Here is a 19,647-nt window from a genome sequence, read left to right as displayed (position 1 = left end):
ACCCACATCCTATATATCTATATGTTATATATTTATATAAAAATATATTTTAAGTGGATGTTGAACTAAAGACTTCTAACTAAATACAAAAAATTTTTAACCACTAAAAAAATATAATTAATTAATAATTTATTAGTAATTTTTTTACACAAAATTCAATTCTATTTTAAATTATCATCAAGTTATATAATAATATTATATCTTTTTTGTAACCCACAGATAGGATCGAAAATACCCGTAGATTAAGAACAGTTAAAGTTAGGATTAAAATATTCTCGATCCAAAGATACGATAAGATTGAGTTTATATAAAAATTTCAATTCATAAATAAAATTAAAGTTGATTCTAAATTCTATCTTACCCTACTCATTATAACCCTTAATGGCCCCAAAAGTCTTAAACTATTTCCAAATGTTCTGGTTTGAAGACCTTCTCTTTTCTAACTCCTCTATCTATCCCACTTGAACTGGAATACAAGGTTTTGGTATTAATATCTAATACCATCTAGTTGTGCATTAATTTGTAGACTATTGTTGGGATACTGATTAAAAATTTACAAATGAAAATTATTTAAGCTTTTAATTTGGTCAACACAATTAAATCCACAAATAACGTAATTCTTTTAGTAATTATATTAAAAATTAACTATTAAATTAGTTATTTATATAAAATATATTGTAAATATAAAATATATATTAATAATTATTTAAATAATATATATATATATACATGATAATTTAATCAATGATTTTTTTTGTGTGTACAGAACTTTTTTTTGTTATTTTAACCAATGGTTATTTACTTATTTACATAATACAAGTAATAAATACTCAGAACTTATTTCAAAAAGTATAAATTAGACTTGTTGGTGTCATTACAAGATATTCTAATAATCAATAAAATTGTAATTGTAGTGATTATAATGGTAGTTATAATAATTTAAGAAAATAAAGTTAATTGTGACCAAAAGATGAAAATAAAATAAAATAAAATATTAAAAATAAAAATACAATATTTAAAACATTAAAGATAAAATTAAGACAGCCTAAAACAATATTTTTCTCTTATTATTAACATTAAACGTTTGTAAAGATAATTGATAAGATATAAACTTATTCCAGTTGTGAGCTTTAATTTATAAAATGTTACACTAACAAAAGAAATAATCTAATAATGAAGTAAAAATTAGTTATAATTACATTTTTTTTAAAACATCTAAAAGTTTAGATAAATTTAATACAGTCAAAATCTTACTCAAATTAAAACATATTTTCAAGTTATTTAAAAACTTATAAAAATAAGTATAGATTTTTTTTTGAAACAAAAAGAGCTCAACACATAAACGTGGAGCATTTGATACATAAATAAATAAAAAATAAATAATAAACAACAATAAAATAACACCTATTGTTACCACCTATATTTCTCATCAAATACGCATCTCATGTCATCTTCGACATTGCTATCAACAACAAAAGGGATCCTCACAACTCCACTCCTTATAATTAAGCATAGTCATGTTGATAACGTCGCCAGCATATTTTTCTATATTCTGAAATAATCTCCAATTTCTTTTCAACCAGACATTCCAAATAACTGCAAAGAAGCTTATGAACCACTTCTTGCTTTCCTCCTTCCTAGTTGTGATACCTGTCCAGCTTTCAAAATGTTCCTTTAAAGTACCCGGAGCAGACCAGTTTATGCTAAAATCAGATAACCAAGCGCATCACACCTGCTATGTAAATTCACAACCGAGAAACAAGTGACAGACATTTTCAACATCTTTATTACATAAAACACACACATTATCACCCTGGTTAACAATTTCAAGTCGACATAGTCTGTCTTTAGTATTAACTCTGCCTATTAAAGCAAACCATATAAATAGCTCAACCCTTGGAGGGACTAAACCTTTTCAAATAGTCTTGGTGAAACTATAGCTTATTACATCCTCTGAAAGCGTCTCCGCCTGTAATACCTGCACAAAAAAATTAATAGAAAACACACATTGACTGTCAAACTTTCAGACAACTCTATCCTCTCTGTTAGAATCTAATTTTATCGGCCTCAAGGTTTCATGTAATTGATTCACAAGTTCCAACTCCCATTAGAATAACTCACGCCTCCATTGGAAGTTCCAAAATAATTTAGATTATCTATCAAAATGAATATTAAGTCAGAAGAAAAATTAAATTTAAATAGTTAGAGCAACTATTTTTGACTCTATTGATGAAGATGAAATCTAATCTCTTATTTTCAAACTTAAACCACCCTTAAAAGAAAACAGTTGCACACATTTTACACAAGTTGGATCTTTGTTCTTTAGTGTTGACTTATTACATTGTATGCACAAAACACGCACGGATGTCACTACACTTGCGACAATGAATAAATAAATAAATAAATGGTAAAGTATATTTTTTGTCCTTAAAATTTGATAAAAGTTTTAAAAATATTTTTAAGTTTTATTTTGTTTCAATTTTGTCATAAAATTTTTTTATTTGCATCAAATATACTCTTAATGGCTAACTTTTCAAAAAATTTAAGACAAATTCAAAAACAATTTCATAAGAACAACCCTCAACACAAGCAAATTAAGCATAATTTTTATGTATTATTGTTAGATTGATCTTAATTTTTTTGAAAATTTAGCTGGTAAGAGTATATTTGATACAAATCGAAAACTTTTGGAACAAAATTAAAACAAAATAAAATTTCAGGATATTTTTAAAGCTTTTATCAAATTTCAGAAATAAAAAATATACTTTACCCATAAATAAATAATAGATGAAGAAGAGTTCAAGCTCACAACCATCAAAACTATAACATATTCATAAAATTCATGTTTATATGGTAATTAATCTCAATTCTCATAGTGGAAAACACCGGAGGAAGAATAATTAAATTCGCAGTTTTTTACATAAATAAATAAAAAGTTATATATAGATTAGATCATGGTAAATCGGATTCATGTATATGTTTTTTACTTTCACAGTTTTGGATCACATCGATTTATCCTTAATATATATATAAGGGATAAATTCCCAAAATTTGATTCTAAATCGGATGATGGTATATTTTTAGGATATTCATCACAAGTCTCTTGTGTGTGAAAGAAATCATCCACGTAAAGTTAAAAGAGCTGAGCAACCACCTTAAAAAATATCTGAAAGAAATTAAAGATGATTTGAATAATCTCCAGATTTTAAACACTTGTATAACTCCCCCAAAATTTCAAAAACCTACACCTGGGAATAAGTCTTCACCTTTGAATCTATCAGAATCAGTGCCTCAAATATATCAGAGGAAGAAAAGAATAAAGAAAAATTTGAGATGTAGAATTACAAGAACATAGTTTTTTGACTTCAAAGACAAAAAACATCCAAATTATGAGAATGATTAGAAAAGTTTGATTCTTTGATCTTTCTCAATCAAATAGGGCTGAATTATAACTCTTTTTGATATATATGTTGAGGACCAAAACTCTAAATCATTATTTATATTTGAGTGTGGCACTGATCAGTAAATTCTAAAACTCAAATAAAAATAATATCTTTGGTTTTATTCTCATTTAATTCCAAATCAAAAATAATAATGACTTATTCTATTAGCATTTATAACAATAAATGAGATCATCTATATAAGTTATATAATATGAAATAGCTAATGTGATTATAATCAATTATATGTATTACCCATAAATAGATTAGAAAATTATAATTTTTTAGCAATCTCCTACTTTGGCTATATATATATATATATATATATATATATATCTTTGATTACTTTAACAATTTGGTTCATCTTATATATCAGTTATAAAATTACCGTAGTTTTTATCACATCAGTGTCACGACAAAACCACGATGATGACTATACTAATATAAATAAATCAAATTTAGATGAGAAAATTCAGAAATTACATGCGAAAATGATCTCATGCATGCCTATTTTTAACTAGTCCAACTTTAATAAACTTTTTGAGATCGTGAGTCAGAGTGAAAACAAAACTAAATACTTTATTTTTATAAAAATATCTATATTCATAAATTTGTCTAAATCGTATGAGCATCTAAATGCACAGTGTCACTGCAACAACATATCATAAAATGATATGACACCTAAATGAATAGTATCCAGACGAAAGACTTTGGGTATTTGTTTCTTATAAACTAAATATACATGTATCTATGGAATTTGTGCTAATTTGCTCATTAGACACTTAAACATTCTGAACTCTCGTATTTAATAACAATTTAAAATATTATATTACTAACACATTATCACAAAATAACTCAAGTGATCTTTCAAATATATTTTCATAAATTGTGACACGTGTTTGTAGCCACCTAATTGGATGCTTCAAAATGTGCTTTATATTCAAGTACTTTAGTGGAAAAAGTAATAAATATTTTCTCAACTTTTTCAAAAAACTCGTCCAAGCATGTGAATATACCTGCAATAGAACAAAATTGCCTTGACATCTAACAAAGTCAGAATCGGAATACTAAATGATCTCTAACTTTAATTTTTGACTTCATATGTGTAAACATATAATGTTTTGCTATAAAAAAAAAATTATTTTTCTACTATTTAGTGATCCATTCTTAACTTACAAATATCTGCCAAAGATATTAATAAAGTACACAATTACTATAAGTGTATAAATTCGTTATCTCTCACACTACTGCAGAAGCATAATAAACCTTATGCACTTTTGAGTTTTATAACTTTCTTGAGATACCTAATGAAACTATACTTGTCTTCTAAGAATAGTTAAAATATACTTACTTCCACTAAACTGAAATAAGTCATCAATTACATTTATCTCAAAGAATCATGAGAGAATAATTTGATAAAATATAAGTTACTAATGATAGAAAATCTTCTTTTTTTTTTTAATTAAAAAAAAATCTATTTAACAAATAGACTAATATTAGTAGATAGAATCTTAAAGCAAAATAATATATTCACACAAGTTACATATCATATGAATAAAATTCATATAATGGTGGGTCCATCACAAATACCTAACACAACATTAATATTTAGTTTTTGGATAGAAATGTTTATTTATAAGTGGTATTTTTAATACAGTAATCAAACATTGATATAAATCCTGTCAAACAATAAATCTATCTTTGGATAAACTTATTATTCACATGAAATCAAATAAGTATCACATGTCTATTATCACAAATGCACATATAATTTAACCAGAATTTTCTTTGGACCGATCTGTACTCGCATAAACTACATACACATAAATTCATTTAGTGCAGTTTACCAAATATTCTCAATAAAATTTTGTCGAACAATAAGCCTATCTTTGTATCGACTCATTATTCACATGAAAACTTGAGAATTATACTTATTTGTTACCGCATATATATTTTCTATCGATTGATCAAATACCAACTTTTTTTTGGGCCGATTAGTGGTTGCATAATTAAATAGAAAATAAACATAAAGTTCAATTTTATAATTTGACCAAATAATAATTTTTCTTTGGGCCGATTATTGTTCGCATAAATAATAAGCATTGATTTATTCTTAACTAGCTATCCAAATATATAAATATCATTGATATGCATATGTAATTTTGTCAAATATAGACCTTCTTTTTGACCGACTAATATTCACATGAATTATAGATCACCATATTCTAATGTTCTAAAATAAATAAATTTTTACAAAAAAGACTACTTTGGTAGCATAATATTCCATTAATTTATTTCAAAACTAAATCAATTAGTCTTTTATATGATAAAAAAAATTTATTCGATGGATAAATAAATCATATACACATTATTGATAGCCTGTCATGTTGTATCTCATTATGCCGATGGAATTAAATGCATTATTATAGACTAATAAATTTTACTTGAAAGATAATGAAAAAAAGAAGAATTTTAATTAATTAAATCTAAATAAATCCATAAATACAAAGATATCAATCGTTTGAGAATGAATGGTTCGTAAACCTAAAATCCATAACATCAAATATTAATTAAGATAAATCGAATATATCTCTCAATAATTCAGTTGTAGATGGCTCTAATACCATTTGTTAGAATTTTCTTAGAATTCTTTAATTTTAAAACTATCTATGTTAAATCATTAAAAAAAAATACTTAAATGTAGAAGTGTACTTAAATTTCTGAGTATAATTAGAAGAATTTGGTTTTTTTATTTTTCTCAACCAAAGCCTTCTTTTATCCCTAATAGAACTAAATTGTAACTCCTCTCATAAGAAAAGAATTACAAAAGCGATTTTGATATGTTGGAGACAAAAATTCTGAATCACCATTTATATTTGAGTGTGACATCTGCTAAACTCTAAAAACCAAATAAAAATAATATTTTTGGTTTTATTCTGGTTTAATTCCAAATCAGAAGTAATAATAACTTATTCTATGAGATAATTTATATAAATAATATAATATGATATAGCTAATATGATTATAATCAATTATATGTATTGTCCATAAATAGATTAATAAATTATAATTTTTTAACAGACATATTTTAAAAGCAACTCAGAATTTTCTATGCACACATTTGTTGAACAGATGAAAGGTGTGTTCGAGAAGAGTATGATGGGAGAAGTAAAGTTCTTTGTTGAAAAGTAAAGTAAGAAGGGAATCTACATCCATTAATTAGTCCTAGAATTACTAGAGCTTCTGAAGAAGTTTAATATGAAAAATGCTAAACCCATAACAACTCTCATGCACTCATTGCAAATCTTAGATGTTGATGAGAATGGTAAAAGTACTTCTAGAATACCTGTAAATTTGGTATCAAGATCAATAATGTGGGTATCTGATCAATATTTTAATCCAATCAAATTTATTTTTCATTTTTTTTAATATTTTTGTTAATTTTTTATAATTATATATTTTATTATTATATTTTTCATCTCAAATTTTTTGAATGAAAAAAAAAATGAGAATAAATTAGATTTTCATAATTTGTTCTAATTTATCACCAAACAGAATACAAGAACACAATTTTGTGTCTCTATCCATCAATGTCTTGCCCTTCTCAGTATCTTGTCCTATCTTATTCTTGAAAACAAACGCAGCCATATATATTCTCTAAAATAGAACATGTAAACTCACTCAAAGATTATACCTGCCAAATAAATATTATTATGGGATTACTGCATTCAAAATATGCATTATGATCGTCATGTTTGTTGGTTATATTCACTACCCATTTTGTATAAAACTAGTGTATAAACCCGTGCTCAGCGCACGGGAAAATTTATAAAAATAAGAAAAAAATTTATATGCTTCGATATTTAAAACAAAAATACAAAATAATTATTATTTTAAGATATTTATAAAATTATTATCAAAATCAAAGTTTAACTTAAAAAAAGAAGTAATAATTATTTTATATATTTTAAAGTAAAATAATTATACACTGATACAGAATTTAAAATAAAATTAAAATATTTACATTAGAATACTATTTTTTCAAAGACTTCTCTATAAACAACATTGATAGTTGAATTTGCAGACATTCCTACGTGATTCATAAGTAAAACTTTTAAACCTCTCTTATTCTTAACTCTTGAAAGTGCCACATATAGTTGGCCATGTGTAAAAACTGGTCTGGGAAAGTACAATCCAACATGAGATAAAGTTTGTCCCTGAGACTTATTAATTGTCATGGCAAACGATACTATTATGGGAAACTGTCTTCGTTGGAATCTAACTGGGACGGTTTCATTTGTTGGTACCATATTCATTCTTGGAATCAAAGCAATATGACCAACATTGTTACCCGTTAAGACTTCGCATTCTATGACATGATTTCCAAGCTTCCTAACTTGTAGCCTTGTACCATTACAAAGACCACTGGATTGGTCAATATTCCTCAGTAACATCACCGGAACACCAACCTTGAGTATTAATTTATGTGGAGGCAAACCAGAGCAATTTATGCTATTCAGTAATTCAGGACCATAGAGATCTAGTTGACTCTTCATATTCCCTTCATCCATACATATGGAATCCGAACTAAGATATAATTTTTCTCCTCCAGGAATGATAGCCAGCAGATGGTTGTTGACCTCTTCAACGATGTCTAGTGTGGGAGCCAATATAGTTCTTGCTTTGAAAAAATTCTTTGAGGACATGTTTTCCAGAATATTTGGATAAGAAATGAACTAACTCATCAAATGCCTGGTCCGAAGAAGGAATAACAATATCTCCTGGAAGACATATCTCAGATTCACCATCCATATTGTCACCTATTAGACCATCACCAACTTTCAATAACCACTCACCAAATTGCTCTGTCTCGTCTTGATCTGAAGCAGTCGTCCCTACAGAGAGTCTCATGTTTTTTGTTAGTTTGAGCACCTGGCAAAACTTTCAAAGGTAAGACGAATTCACTGTTGAATGAACGATATCTTGTCTCGATCCTCATAGAATGACAGGAAGAATTTGTCTAAAGTCTCCACCTAGTACAACAACTTTTCCTCCAAAGGGCAAATCTTTGTTATATGTTGGAGAACACCTCATGATGTCACCCAAGCATTTGTCAAGCGCTTCATAGCAGTACCTACTAACCATTGGGGCCTCATCCCAAATTATAAGTTTGGCTTTCAACAGTAACATTGCTTGAGGGGAACCAGGTTTGATGTTACATACAGAATCCTCAGTTATATTCAACGGTATTTTGAACCTTGAGTGTGCCGTTCTTCCATTGGGAAGAAGTAAAGATGCAATACCACTCGAAGCAATGTTTAACACTATATCACCCCTTGAGCGAATCTCAGCAGACATAAGGTTCCAGAGAAATGTTTTTCCAGTACCTCCATGACCATACACAAAGAAAAAACCCCTTCATCACAATACACAGCTGTAACAATTTTATCGAATGCATATCTCTGCTCAGGTGTTGCGATGGCTAACATATCTGCGGCATTTTTCTTTAAATCATCCCTGTTAAAGAGGAGAGTTTTGGGATTACTGCATTCAAAATATGCATTATGATCGTCATGTTTGTTGGTTATATTCACTACCCATTTTGTATAAAATTTGAGTGCGAGAGAGTATATATATTCAATTTCGTTACGTTATCAACAACATTTCTGCTAACTTCTGCCAACTCTTATTTATAATTGTATTTAATGGAAATGTCTTTGTGAATGTGTCTAATAAAAATATCTTTTTTATGACTGTGTTTAATAGAAATATCTTTATAAATATATTTTCTAGATGTGTCTCTTTATATATGTATTTAAAATATAATAATTAATTATTATTGGCAATAAGTTAACAGATAATATGTTAATACCCTATACTTTTCCGTATTTAAATAATTAGAACGAATGCTTCGACTTCTTTCTGATAATTATATATTAGTCATTTCTTTTATCATATTAATCCATATTTTTCGCATGTTTTATTGCGACATCTAAAAACTATAATTTCTACCTGTTTTCATAAACTTGAATGCAAAATCTTTCAATTAAGGAGGGGGGGCCATGGACATATATTCTCTGGTGATGAGTTCACACGAAATTTCCTGGCGACTCAATCATACTATCTCAATCGGTATTAAATTCTTTGAATATTATTGCATTTAATTTTAAATAATTGTTTTATTTTAATTATAATTAAAAAGTCAAAGTTAGAATAATACATCAAATAGTTTTAAAAAAATTACTTTATGAAGACAAGAAACTAATCATTACATATATATATGTGTTTATATATTTTTTATGTCGAATAATTAATTAAAAAAATAAAAATATTTTAGAATAGAGTAATCACAGTTTTCCACAATAAAAATAATTAAAAATTTTATGAATACAAAAAATAACTACTAGCTCATAATTATATATATTTTGTACTTTTAACCATATTTAAGTCATAAATAAAGTTTGCTTATATGATTTATAAATTTGATTTTATTATTTATGAAATTTGATTATAGATACTAATATGTGATATTTTTGTTTCATATAAGTCTATATTTTTTCTTTATAAAGAGATAGGTTAAATTTGAAAGAGGAGAGTTTTGGGATACACCAAAATGGTTATATCCTATTCAAGCTAAATTGCTTTTCTCCTTTTTTGGCCCATTGACATTGACCCTGTAATAATGAAATCTTAACCGAATTCACAAGGCCGTGAAATTAGGTATTTTTTAAAAATTATTTATTATTTCGTCTTTAGAAAAGAAAAAGATTAAAAATTAAGTAACTTTTTATAAAGAACAAGTAACTTTTTACAAAAATAAATGATCATTAATGTTCATAAAAAATGAAAATATTTAGATATGTATCCACATTAAATAGAAACTAAATTTGTATCTACGTAAGATGTTTTTGATGTGATAGAAATATCTTACGTGACATTTCAATCCTCTAAAGATAGAATTTTTTGTTTCTGCGTAAGATATTTTTGATGTGACAGAAGTATCTTACGTGACATTTCAACCCTCTAAAGATAGAATATTTTTGTTCCACAAAAGACATTTTGCGTGGATATAAGTTTAGTTTCGATTTAATGTAGGTACATATGTCAATGTTTTTATCTTTTATTGATATAAATAGTCATTTATTTTTTTTATAAAAATAAATATTTAAATTAATTAAATAATATTATTTAAATTAAAAAGTTTAAAATCTAAAAATTTAAAGGACAAATAGCATTTTAAATAAAAAAAAGAAAAAAGAATGAAGCGGCGTGATGCGTGTCACTGTAACAGTTTTGCTGCAAGAATGAGTGAGTGAGAGTGCGCCAGCTCAAGTGTGAGGGAGTCTTGACTCGAGTCTTAAAGTGTTCTTTCTTCTTCCTTCAAATTCAACACTCAGAATCGAACCAACGCGTTTAGAATTCCAGCACGCCAAAATTTACCCCCTGTTTTAAACAAGCTTCTGGTTTCTTATGCTCACAAGTTAAGAATAAACAAGTGATTCGTTCTTCTTTTGATTTTTGAATTGGGAATGCGATTTCTCAGATTCTAATACCTGTTTCCCCATTCGCGATAAGTTACTATGCCACCTGGTAAGCCATTCTTTTCATTTTCATTTTCATTTTCAGTTTCAGTTTCACTTGCTCCCTTGGCGCGTGTGCAAATTAGTGTGTTGACTCGCAAGTGCTGACTTTTCGGGACTACGTAGGTTTGGGAGTCTCAAGCCAAGAACTCATAGGATTATTATTATTATTATTAGAATTATTTTAGGTAATTTGAGAAAATGTTGTGGAATAATTGGTTGGTGTAGTACAATGATTAGATAGATAGATAGATAGGTTTTGAATTTTTACACTACAAGCCCCTTATTTAAGAGTTGAGATTTTGGAGGGAAGGGGAGGGGAAAGAAGTGTTTTGTAGTGTAAAAATTCAAAATTTAACACTACAAGCTCGTTTCCCTTTGGATTCCTCAAACAACCCCTTAAGAACTTAGCATATCTTACTCTTAGAATGGATGTTGATCCTTGAATCAAATGGAATAATTGGCACTAATAGTACAGTGAGAGGACAGTTGAGTTCCTATTGAATATTCATAGTTATGTTTGATAGTCTTGTCAAATTATTCTTCTGTGGAAAGGAAGAAAGGAAGGAGTAAGTTGGAATTTTTTAGATGTGATGGCAGGTTTTGAGTACAACATCGATGATCTGTACCAGGAAGCTAAGAGAAGATGGCTGAAGCCGGTGGAAGTGCTATACATTTTGCGGAATCATGACCAGTGCAAGTTCACCAATATTCCCCCTCAAAAGCCAACAGGTAATCTCCATGTTCTTGTTCATGAAACACAAAAATCACATCAATGTTGCTAATTGATTTTCTTAACAGGTGGATCCTTGTTTCTATTTAATAGAAGAATCATGCGTTTCTTCCGTAAAGACGGTTATAATTGGCGGAAGAAAAGGGATGGAAAAACTGTGGGAGAAGCACATGAACGGCTTAAGGTAAACTAGAAGTGTATGATCATTTGAATTTCAAAAAGGGGCTTAATCAAAATATTAAAGTAAAAAAAAAGAAAGGAATTTCTTGGTTGTTTATTGATATTTATGTGTCTTATCGTACTGCCCCAACATGTAATGATACAATTTGTAATGTTGGAAATAAATTTAGACTGAGGTCTTTCTTTCCTTTAGTTGCACGTTCTGCATGACCAAAGACTAAGATATGACATTTGTCCCATAATCACAGCTTGAAATTTCACACCTTTTCAAATTTGAGCTTAGTGGTACTTAATTTTGACATTTTTGTTGTATTGCCTTGGTCTGCATGATCTTCTGATTTTGTCCATTTTGTTGCTTAATACAAGACGCTCAAATTTTTTTGGTAGTTCTAAATGATGAAAATTGCAGTACATAAACATGTATAAGGGACTGAATTTGACAGCACTACTAAATTATTAAAGGGAAATATAAACGTCAAAAGATGTCTCAAGCATGGTCAACCAATGTATCATTTGAAAATAATTAAAGATTCTCATGATTTTTGTTTTCAATTCCATTTCTGGATCATATCTGCACCATTAATTGCTTCCGTAATTCTTTTGAATGACATAATTCTTTTTGAAAGGATATTTGTTCAAGCACTTTTATGTGCATGAGGATGTAATAGAGGAATGAGATGCATAGGTTCACTGTTATTGAGCATTATTCATTTTCATTGTAATTCATTTATGGTTGCTATGTATCATTCTTTGTGGCATCATTTGTTTGGTGTTGGAATTCTATGTTGATTTCCTTAACCCGAGTGATTACTATTCTGCGTGACTAGATTGGAAACGTTGAAATACTAAATTGTTACTATGCACATGGAGAGGAGAACCGTAGTTTCCAGAGGAGGAGCTACTGGATACTGGATCCGTAAGTGAATTATAGTTCAGCTTACTAAATATCCTTTAAACTATTAAGTTTACAACAGGTTGTATATTTTAAAACTGACAAAAAAAAAGGTGTAAGTTTAGGGAAACGCTCATGCTGAAGAAAATACATGATAAAATTATGTTGACTGATCTAAGGATCTATTTGTTTTTTTTGTTTTTGCTTTTGCTACAAGTGTTCATATTTTCTCATACACTGTTGTTCCTTGACAGGGCATATGAGCATATTGTTCTTGTGCATTACAGAGAAACAAAGGAGGTGAGTGTCCAGCACGAAATCAGAGAAACGTAACAAAGCAGCCAGCTTGTTAGAACATGCAAAGCACTTTCTCCGTTTTCAATGCTAACTTTGAACTCTTAAATTTAAAAATTTATTATGTTTTATGAAATTTTAATTTTGTGTGGTATTTCTATGCAGTATCCTTCCATTTTGTATTTTTTCATTATTACTTGTATTCAAACACACAAAGCTAGGGTGTGATGAATCTGACCTAGTTTTGTCTCTTCTTTAAAATCTGTTTATAGCCAATTTCCAAAATATTTTTTTCTTCCTGCTGGGCTACATTGCTTTCTAACTACAACTTTTCTTACAATGCCTAGATACATGCCAATTAATAATTTTATGATTAGATTCACTCTGGATAGCCATGCTCAAGTTACTAGAATCACTCATGAAGCTTTGTTGTTGAACTGTCTCATATAATGACAACTGATGTAACTGAAGATTGTTGGTTATTTTTATTATTTCTAATTTATCGTTTTTGGAACAATTCATTTATAATTTTCCTAAGTAGTTCCCCAAATGAAGGTATATTTTCAATTCATTTATGATTGCTAATTGCCATAAGTGATACCTCACTTGAATGTTAACTTAAATATTATGAATCCGAATTGGGAGACATAAATGGTAAGTATCGCATTCATCATGGCATAGTAGAAGATCTGTGCTGCGGAACTTCGAGTTTGACATTACTGACTATACTCGTTGCAGGGGAACTCAGGTTCTGGACCTATCCCACCATTGTCTGAAGGCTGCTCTCCTGAATTTAGTCAGAATCGAAGCTCACGTACTACGCTTGACCCAGGGACAATATCCGTGCTTGGTGATTCATGTGAACCTTCTCAGAATTTCTCCAGTACTGAGTCTATGGAAGTTACCTCTAATATCATCAGAAACAATGGAATGGATCAGTTAGATGAAACAGATGCAGTCTTGCGCCAATTGAAGCAACAGTTAAGTTTGGAAAAGGAGAACTGTGAAGAAATTTCTCCCACATACACTGAGCCTGAGATTTTACATGATTTGAACCCTCAGCATGATGAAAGAGTGATGTACAAGCATAAATCTGCAGCTTTCACTGTGCCAAATGATTATGGACAAGCCGCTTATGAATGCAATGGAAGACAAGGTAACGTAAACAAACTTGAGCCTCTGAGAATTCACACCTTTTAAATCAATGATTTATTTAAGTTATCTCTTTGTTGTGCTTTTTACTTGATATTGTGTTTTGACATAGTCGTTATAGGTGTTATCTGTCTTCCACTGGAAGCATTGTCCCTTCACAGCGCTAAATTTGCTAAGGTCTTTGTGTTAAATTTGTAGCATATCTGCATCGAGTTATCCATGCCAGTAATCTTCTTGGTACCCCAATTAAGTTTTATTTATCTGGAATCACTCTAGTAGGAACTCAAGAAATTATCGTGTGGAACTCCTTATATTTTGTTATATATGAAAAAGTAGTTTCTCTTCCTTTTGTGGTTAAGAAAAAAAGTGAAGAAAGGAAGTGTTGCATTAGATATTTTGTCTGCCTCTGAAAAATGCATATTGGGTGTTTGGTTAAGCACATGTAATGTGTTGTCCAAATAACAAAAATAAAATGTGTTTGGTCTTGATACATTGGTTGTAGCCAAAGGATTATCCAAGAAATTATTGTGGTTAATAGGATCAGCTTCAGAATTGTACCGATGAAAGTTAGTCAAAATATTCCTAACCTATATATCTGATCTTGATTCATCTGTTATCTTTTTTATTTTATTTTATTTTCTTTTTTTATTACTTATGTGTAATTAAACGTCAAAAAGAAAGGCTCGTAAAAGGTGTATATTTTTCTGTAGGTGACAATGGTAAAAATTATAATCAAATATTAAACTGCGATTGCCCAGATGCAAATGAAAATGCCTTATCTTGGACAGAGGTGCTTGAGTCGTGTAAGCCTGCAAGCTTGACCAATTTACCAGAGCAACATGCATATGAGGCATATGGAAATGTTAGTAGTACTATGACATATTTCACTTGTTAATATTTTGTGTCAATTCACTATTTTCATTAAATGTTATGCATATTTTTATTTTTACAACTAGCTCAACTAAAATTTCAACACATCAAACAGGATAGCTCCCTACATTCTTCACGAATTGTACTGATTGACAGTCAAGAAAACAGTCAGTGGATAAACTCCAACAGTATTAATGCTGAAAACTGTATGATTTACTTTATCTTCAATGACTTAAAAATGTTCTTTTCTGCATATGATGAAAGTTAGAACATTTGAACTCTGATACACTTCTCATGTCACCAGCTGTCTTCTCTTGTCCTCAAGATGGTGGAACCAAATTTCCTCTGTATTCACCGGTTGAAGCTGAAGAACTTAGTTCTGACTATGCGACATTGTTTCATCAAATCCAAATTCCACCACCTCTGGATGCAGATTCATGCCTGACTATTTCACAGAAACAAAAATTCACAATTAGGAGAATCTTCCCAGAGTGGTGTTATGCCACAGAGACTTCAAAGGTTTGTGCTTTCAATTCTTATTATTAATATTCCATATGTAACGATTTGTGAATGCATGATTGAATGTTATCTTCTGAATGGCGGAAGTTTTATGCCTTTTGATCTATATTCCCTTATCTTAGGATGATATGATAGTGGTACTAACAGTTTTGTCCAAAATTTGAATACTAAACATCCAATTTCTGTGCATAGGTGGTCATTATTGGGTCATTTCTCTGTCTTCCCTCAAATTCTACCTGGGCTTGTATGTTTGGTGATATTGAAGTGCCTGCTGAGATAATTCAGGATGGTGTTATTTGTTGTGAAGCTCCCCTCCACCTTCCTGGAAAGGTTACTCTCTGCGTTACTTCTGGAAATCGGGAGTCCTGCAGTGAATTTCGAGAGTTTGAGTTTCGCAATAAGACTAAAAGTTGCACTCGTTGTAACTCAATGGAAACAGAAACTGCTAGAAGCCAAGATGAGCTGTTATTACTTGTTACATTTGCACAGATGCTCCTTTCTCCTCCAACTATAAAGAATGACAACATGGAACCTGTATATCATCTTCCAGTGGAACAGAAAGCAGATGATGATTCATGGAGCCATGTGATAGAGGCTCTTCTAGTAGGCAGTGGAACTTCATCAGGTACTATTGATTGGCTTCTTGAAGAGCTGCTGAAGGAAAGGCTACAGCTGTGGCTTTCTGGCAAATCCCGGGAAATAGATGAAGCAACCGGCTGCCCTTTGTCAAAGAAAGAGCAGGGGATTATACACATGGTTGCTGGATTGGGTTATGAGTGGGCCTTGATCCCTATTCTCAGTTGTGGTGTGAATATAAATTTTCGTGACATCAGGGGGTGGACTGCCCTTCATTGGGCTGCACGGTTTGGAAGGTACTAGAACAGTCCATAGTGCTTGCTATTATTATTGTTATTATTAGAGTTTAGATGTTGATTTGGTATGCAAAAGTTTTAGATCATCTGTGTTTGACAAAAATGCTTATAGGCATCTGTGGCTTGCTTTGGGAAAGACAATACAAATATAAGGAGAGGTCACATGAAAGGAGAAACAGAGGAATTTCTCTTTTCTATTAAAATGCCATAAATCACTGAATAAATGCCAAACGATACGATCCATTTTTGGGGTCATGTCTAAAATCAGGTTAAGGTTTACTGAGACAATAGTATACATAAACAAATAAAACACGTACAATACTGAACTATATCAATATCTTTTTTTTTTGAAAAAAATTGAAGTGAAAAGACTCACCCTATAGCTATCTGGCTGTATGTAATATCTAGTCAGATGGTAAGCGTAAAATAATCACATGTAGTAGGATGGATTCGCATTTCATAAATTATTAGGTGAGCTTCAATCATAGTAAAACCTTATCAGTGAAAGCAAATGCTTGATTGAAGTCAGATATATTGAGTAAACAATGTCATTGTGATCTGTTAAACACCAAACTTTGTGGAAAGGACATTCAAAATTAAGGTTTCGTTTGCCTTTCTCTACTTTTTATTGCAGCTGATGTTGATACTTTCTCAGATACCCATTGCAGTATGTTCATATCTAGATTAAACAATGAGAGTCTTGCTTTAGAAGCCTTGACAAATTATCTGTTCCATTCCAAGTGATCTTTATGTTGTGTTTCTGAAACATTTATGATAGGGAAAAAATGGTTGCTTCACTTATTGCTGCTGGTGCATATGCTGGAGCAGTAACTGATCCAACATCTGCAGACCCAGATGGGAAAACTGCTGCCGCTATTGCTGCCAGCAATGGCCATAAGGGACTGGCCGGTTATCTTTCAGAAGTAGCTCTGACTAGCCATCTTTCATCTCTCACCTTGAAAGAGTGTGAGATTGCTAAAGATACTGCTGAGATTGAAGCAGAGTTAACCATCAATCGTGTCTCAAAAGAAAATATTGGATTCACAGCTGATGGGGTTTCACTGGCTGCTGTCAGAAATGCTGCTCTGGCTGCTGCTCGGATACAGGCTGCATTTCGTGCTCATTCTTTCAAAAAACGGAGGGAGAGGGAAGCTGTTGCAGCAGCCGCTGCCGCTGCTGCTAGTCTAGATGGGTATGATATCGATGCTGATGGCATTGGTAACATTCTAGAGCTTTCTCCCAGGTTAAGTCATAGCTTTGGGAGGCTTCGTGATTACAATGCAGCTGCTTTATCAATTCAGAAGAAATATCGAGGTTGGAAAGGTCGCAAAGATTTCTTAGCACTGCGCCAAAAAGTAGTGAAAATACAGGTAATGCGTGTTACAGTGACTCTTTTCGCAGACAAATTGAGCTGAGAACTCTGTACCTGGACATTAACATAACATTTGGTGGCTACTCCATGAAGACATCTTCATGTGAATATGGTATTGTAAACCTTTAGATGGTTTGACATGTTTGACTAAATATGTTGTCTGAACTCTAAACTATCTAACAGTTCGTAATACCATATTCGCATGAAGATATCTTCAGGATGTAACCAACTTGTTTAGATACTTTGAAAAGTTGGGGCAAATTGTTCATTAAACAAATAAAAAAATATATAGGTAGGCTAGACATGCACCTACATTAATCAGACTGCAAGATGAATTTATTGTTAACCTCTTCCGTATTTATTTGGGCAGGCTCATGTGAGGGGTTACCAGGTTCGGAAGCAATACAAGATAATAGTATGGGCAGTTGGAGTCTTGGAGAAGGTAGTGCTACGATGGCGGAGAAAAGGAGCTGGTCTACGAGGTTACCGACAAGACTCGATTGATGAAAATGACGATGATGATTTTCTCAAGGTGTTCAGGAAGCAGAAAGTGCATGTAGCAATTGAAAAAGCTTTTTCACGGGTGCTGTCCATGGTCCATTCTAATGGTGCCCGTCAACAATATCGCCGCATGCTTGAGATGTATCGTGAAGCTAAGGTAACTTGGCTAAGATCAGAAAAGTGAATAATTAGAGACTTGGATCCAAATTGGCCCACAGGATAAAACCTGCGTCCTTTGAGGCCATTTCTTTCCAATATGTCTGTTATCTTCCTAGTTATGCCAATAAGATAAACATGAACTCACTAAGCATGCAGAGTTAGCATGCTTCTGTTGTGGGAAATGCATAACATATTTCTTCTTGTACAGGCTGAACTTGGTAGCATGAATGATGAAGCGCCATTAACGACGTCTGTAGGGGACACATCAAATATAGATGATGATGATGAACTCTTTCAAATTCCCGGGGGCTGGGAGACACTCTAGCAGCCCTCCTAATTCTTGTTCTCTTTTGGTGGTTCAGTTTCTGGCTTCACCGTTTGTATGGTGTCTTGTGTATTTAATGGTGTAGAACAAGCGTGAGATCTTAGCCTGTAAATAAATCTAGGTTGTACAGTGGTAAAGTTGATAATGTTTGGAACTTTATAGGTATAAAATGGTCTTGAATTAAGGTGGAATAGGGTTCTAATTTCTGTTGAGAAGTGTTACTTGGCAACTTAGATATGCTTTGATTTGTAGGCAAGAAAGTCCTCCAATGTTGGATCATGGAATGGTTTGCTTTGAAGGACTCAAGGACATGCATCCTTGTTGACTTCTCCTATGATTTTAAAGTTAAAAAGAGCATTGGAGGTCTTGTATTATTCTATTCGAGAGTAACAGTGGTTATGATTTATGAATACATGGTTTCTGTTGGTCTTGTAATTGTTAAACCATGTGTGGGGAGACCAAAAATCATCGCAACATCTTTGAACATCTTTCAAGCTGATGGTGCATACATAAAGTGGAAGATGAAACATCTGTCAACCAATGCGGTTATATAGTGGTGTCGTTGGATTTTTCCAATTTTAGAGATGTTATAAAATCTGATCTGCATAAAAATTCTTCAACACTGGCATCAAAGATATTGGCGAGTCTTGCGGCCTAAAAAAGACGGAAAAATAGAAGCACAAGAATATAATAATAATAAACTTACTATGATAATATAATGATAATTCAACCTTTTCGTGTGATGACTGCTGTTTTCT

General features: G+C 31.1%; 2 protein-coding genes across 5 annotated transcripts; one reads left to right on the top strand and one right to left on the bottom strand.

Annotated features, from left to right (window-relative positions):
- Positions 1-7,465: 7,465 nt before the first annotated feature.
- Positions 7,466-8,798, bottom strand: LOC140178400 (ATP-dependent DNA helicase pfh1-like). The gene is made up of 3 exons (XM_072215319.1): positions 8,481-8,798; positions 8,193-8,372; positions 7,466-8,134 (listed from the first exon to the last, which is right to left on the bottom strand). The coding sequence occupies exons 1-3, from the start codon at positions 8,796-8,798 to the stop codon at positions 7,466-7,468; spliced, it is 1,167 nt and encodes a 388-aa protein (XP_072071420.1).
- Positions 8,799-10,671: 1,873 nt separating this feature from the next.
- On the top strand, positions 10,672-19,332 carry LOC112740910 (calmodulin-binding transcription activator 4). 4 transcript variants are annotated; one of them, XM_025789622.3, is made up of 13 exons: positions 10,672-11,030; positions 11,609-11,752; positions 11,822-11,937; positions 12,761-12,849; positions 13,080-13,125; positions 13,858-14,275; positions 14,982-15,133; positions 15,257-15,347; positions 15,446-15,660; positions 15,853-16,532; positions 17,311-17,902; positions 18,275-18,562; positions 18,773-19,332. In XM_025789622.3, the coding sequence occupies exons 1-13, from the start codon at positions 11,021-11,023 to the stop codon at positions 18,887-18,889; spliced, it is 2,958 nt and encodes a 985-aa protein (XP_025645407.1). In that variant the 5' UTR covers positions 10,672-11,020; the 3' UTR covers positions 18,890-19,332. The 4 variants fall into 4 exon arrangements, with proteins under 4 accessions (XP_025645407.1, XP_025645408.1, XP_025645409.1 ...); XM_025789623.3 differs by having other exon boundaries at positions 10,675-11,030; positions 11,621-11,752; XM_025789624.3 differs by having other exon boundaries at positions 10,697-11,030; positions 15,030-15,133.
- Positions 19,333-19,647: the final 315 nt, after the last annotated feature.

Source organism: Arachis hypogaea, chromosome 14, assembly GCF_003086295.3.
Source record: "Arachis hypogaea cultivar Tifrunner chromosome 14, arahy.Tifrunner.gnm2.J5K5, whole genome shotgun sequence".
In the NCBI taxonomy this organism is placed as follows: Eukaryota; Viridiplantae; Streptophyta; class Magnoliopsida; order Fabales; family Fabaceae; genus Arachis; species Arachis hypogaea.
This window is presented reverse-complemented; position numbering and strand designations above follow the sequence as displayed.

Coding starts and splice junctions, on each gene's coding strand:
- LOC140178400 (XM_072215319.1), bottom strand. CDS start 8,798: ATGTCTGCTGAGATTCGCTCAAGGGGTGATATAGTGTTAAACATTGCT. Junction 8,373..8,480: donor CCTTTGGAGGAAAAGTTGTT/GTACTAGGTGGA, acceptor AAGTTTTGCCAG/GTGCTCAAACTAACAAAAAA. Junction 8,135..8,192: donor TTATTCCTTCTTCGGACCAG/GCATTTGATGAG, acceptor ATGTCCTCAAAG/AATTTTTTCAAAGCAAGAAC.
- LOC112740910 (XM_025789622.3), top strand. Junction 11,753..11,821: donor TCCCCCTCAAAAGCCAACAG/GTAATCTCCATG, acceptor TTTTCTTAACAG/GTGGATCCTTGTTTCTATTT. Junction 14,276..14,981: donor TGAATGCAATGGAAGACAAG/GTAACGTAAACA, acceptor ATTTTTCTGTAG/GTGACAATGGTAAAAATTAT.